Source organism: Sebastes umbrosus, chromosome 17 (genome assembly GCF_015220745.1).
Source record: "Sebastes umbrosus isolate fSebUmb1 chromosome 17, fSebUmb1.pri, whole genome shotgun sequence".
NCBI classification, from domain to species: Eukaryota; Metazoa; Chordata; class Actinopteri; order Perciformes; family Sebastidae; genus Sebastes; species Sebastes umbrosus.
Window position 1 is genome coordinate 158,145 of NC_051285.1, and position 2,500 is coordinate 160,644.

Below are 2,500 nucleotides of genomic sequence, written 5' to 3' on the forward strand. Positions count from 1 at the left end.
CTCTCTCTCTGATGACATCAGTTACACCTGTCTCTCTGTCTCTCTGCAGCACGACTCTGAAGAGCTGCTGACGCTGAGAATCCTGCGCTGTGATTGGCTGAGAGGCTGAGTGGAGTCAGAGCGACTGATGATCGATCCTATGGACATAAATAATCAATAATTATTTAAGTGAAGAGTTTATATTTATAAAGAAATGGATCGCCGGGTGTTTCCATGGATACCAAGTTTAGATCGATGACATCACGTTTTATTTTGCGTCGTCCAATCAGATATTTGATCAATCAATCACTGATCGATCAGCTAATTGATCAATCAGCTCACACTTGTTTTAGTTTGTTTATATTTAGAGCCGACCGACGGCGACCTGCAGGTGAACGCTGGTTTCCATGGAAACTCTGTCACCTGCACAGAGGCACAGCTCAGTTTAACAGACTTTACTGCTGCACCTGAACGCACCGGTCAACACACCTGTCAGGTGGAGTGAGACATCAATGCAGAGATAGGTCAACACATGTTAGCCTAGCTTAGCACAAAGACTGGCAGCGGAGGGAAACTGTTAGCCTAGCTTAGCACAAAGACTGGCAGCGGAGGGAAACTGTTAGCCTAGCTTAGCACAAAGACTGGCAGCGGAGGGAAACTGCTAGCCTAGCTTAGCACAAAGACTGGCAGCGGAGGGAAACTGTTAGCCTAGCTTAGCACAAAGACTGGCAGCGGAGGGAAACTGTTAGCCTAGCTTAGCACAAAGACTGGCAGCGGAGGGAAACTGTTAGCCTAGCTTAGCACAAAGACTGGCAGCGGAGGGAAACTGTTAGCCTAGCTTAACACAAAGACTGGCAGCGGAGGGAAACTGTTAGCCTAGCTTAGCACAAAGACTGGCAGCGGAGGGAAACTGCTAGCCTAGCTTAGCACAAAGACTGGCAGCGGAGGGAAACTGCTAGCCTAGCTTAGCACAAAGACTGGCAGCGGAGGGAAACTGCTAGCCTAGCTTAGCACAAAGACTGGCAGCGGAGGGAAACTGCTAGCCTAGCCCTTAGCATACAAAGACTGGCAGCGGAGGGAAACTGCTAGCCTAGCTTAGCACAAAGACTGGCAGCGGAGGGAAACTGCTAGCCTAGCTTAGCACAAAGACTGGCAGCGGAGGGAAACTGCTAGCCTAGCTTAGCACAAAGACTGGCAGCGGAGGGAAACTGCTAGCCTAGCTTAGCACAAAGACTGGCAGCGGAGGGAAACTGCTAGCCTAGCTTAGCACCAAGGACTGGCAGCGGAGGGAAACTGCTAGCCTAGCTTAACACAAAGACATGGCAGCGGAGGGAAACTGTTAGCCTAGCTTAGCACAAAGACTGGCAGCGGAGGGAAACTGTTAGCCTAGCTTAGCAAAAAGCCTGAGCAGCGGAGGGAAACTGCTAGCCTAGCTTAGCACAAAGACTGGAAGCGGAGGGAAACTGCTTAGCCTAGCTTAGCACAAAGACTGGCAGCGGAGGGAAACTGCTAGCCTAGCTTAGCACAAAGACTGGCAGCGGAGGGAAACTGCTAGCCTAGCTTAGCACAAAGACTGGCAGCGGAGGGAAACGGTGGACCTGCAGAGTCCTTCAGATCGTGGTTTGTTGAACGTAATGAACTGAACGCTGTTAAAGGGTTAATGTTGTAAGACGAAAACGAGGAAAACAAAAGGTCCATTCCAGATCCCACAGAGCTCAGAACCTGTAGTGGAAACAGGTTCACAGTTTTGCATTGCTGATCTACTACTGAGAACGTGGTTCAAACCGGTTTGAACTGGTTTGAACTGGTTCTTTTAGGGTTTGAATCATCCATCCGTCCTCAGACATCTGTTATTTCTCTGATCTGAATTTTATTCAACTATGTGAAGACAAATGTAGAATATATATTATTATTATTATTATTATTGTAATATTATTATTAACATTATTATTATTAACATTATTATTATTATTATTATTATTGTAATATTATTATTATTAACATTATTATTATTATTATTATTATTAACATTATTATTATTATTATTATTATTATTATTATTATTATTATTGTGTAAAAAGTAAATAAATGCGAAGAAAAGTTTGAAACCAGTTTGGTTGTTTTATTGGATTATTGATCGGTCATCAGAATCAGGTGGAACTGGAGTTTCAGAAAACAGCAGAAAGCCGAGCCGTGGTAGAACCACCACCTGAACCACCACCTGAACCACCTGAACCACCTGAACCACCTGAACCTCCACCTGAACCACCTGAACCACCTGAACCACCTGAACCACATGAACCACCACCTGAACCACCACCTGAACCACCACCTGAACCACCTGAACCACCTGAACCACCTGAACCACCACCTGAACCACCACCTGAACCACCACCTGAACCACCTGAACCACCTGAACCACCTGAACCTCCACCTGAACCACCTGAACCACCTGAACCACCACCTGAACCACCACCTGAACCACCACCTGAACCACCTGAACCACCTGAACCACCTGAAC

At 46.4% G+C, this 2,500-nt stretch overlaps 2 protein-coding genes across 2 annotated transcripts in view; one reads left to right on the forward strand and one right to left on the reverse strand.

Annotated features, from left to right (window-relative positions):
- The first annotated feature begins 68 nt into the window (after positions 1 to 68).
- Positions 69 to 2,500, forward strand: part of slc23a1 (solute carrier family 23 member 1) — a 14,399-nt gene continuing 11,967 nt past the window's right edge. Inside the window, exons 1-2 of the mRNA XM_037748159.1 lie at positions 69 to 548; positions 1,565 to 1,599. The gene's annotated coding sequence lies outside the window, so the exon portion shown is untranslated. The remainder of the gene's footprint in view (positions 549 to 1,564; positions 1,600 to 2,500) is intronic.
- LOC119475965 (glycine-rich cell wall structural protein-like) overlaps positions 2,148 to 2,500 on the reverse strand; it is a 1,269-nt gene continuing 916 nt past the window's right edge. The window contains exon 3 of the mRNA XM_037749118.1: positions 2,148 to 2,500. This exon is cut by the window's right edge and continues 618 nt beyond it. Within this exon, the coding sequence (XP_037605046.1) occupies positions 2,148 to 2,500 (353 nt within the window).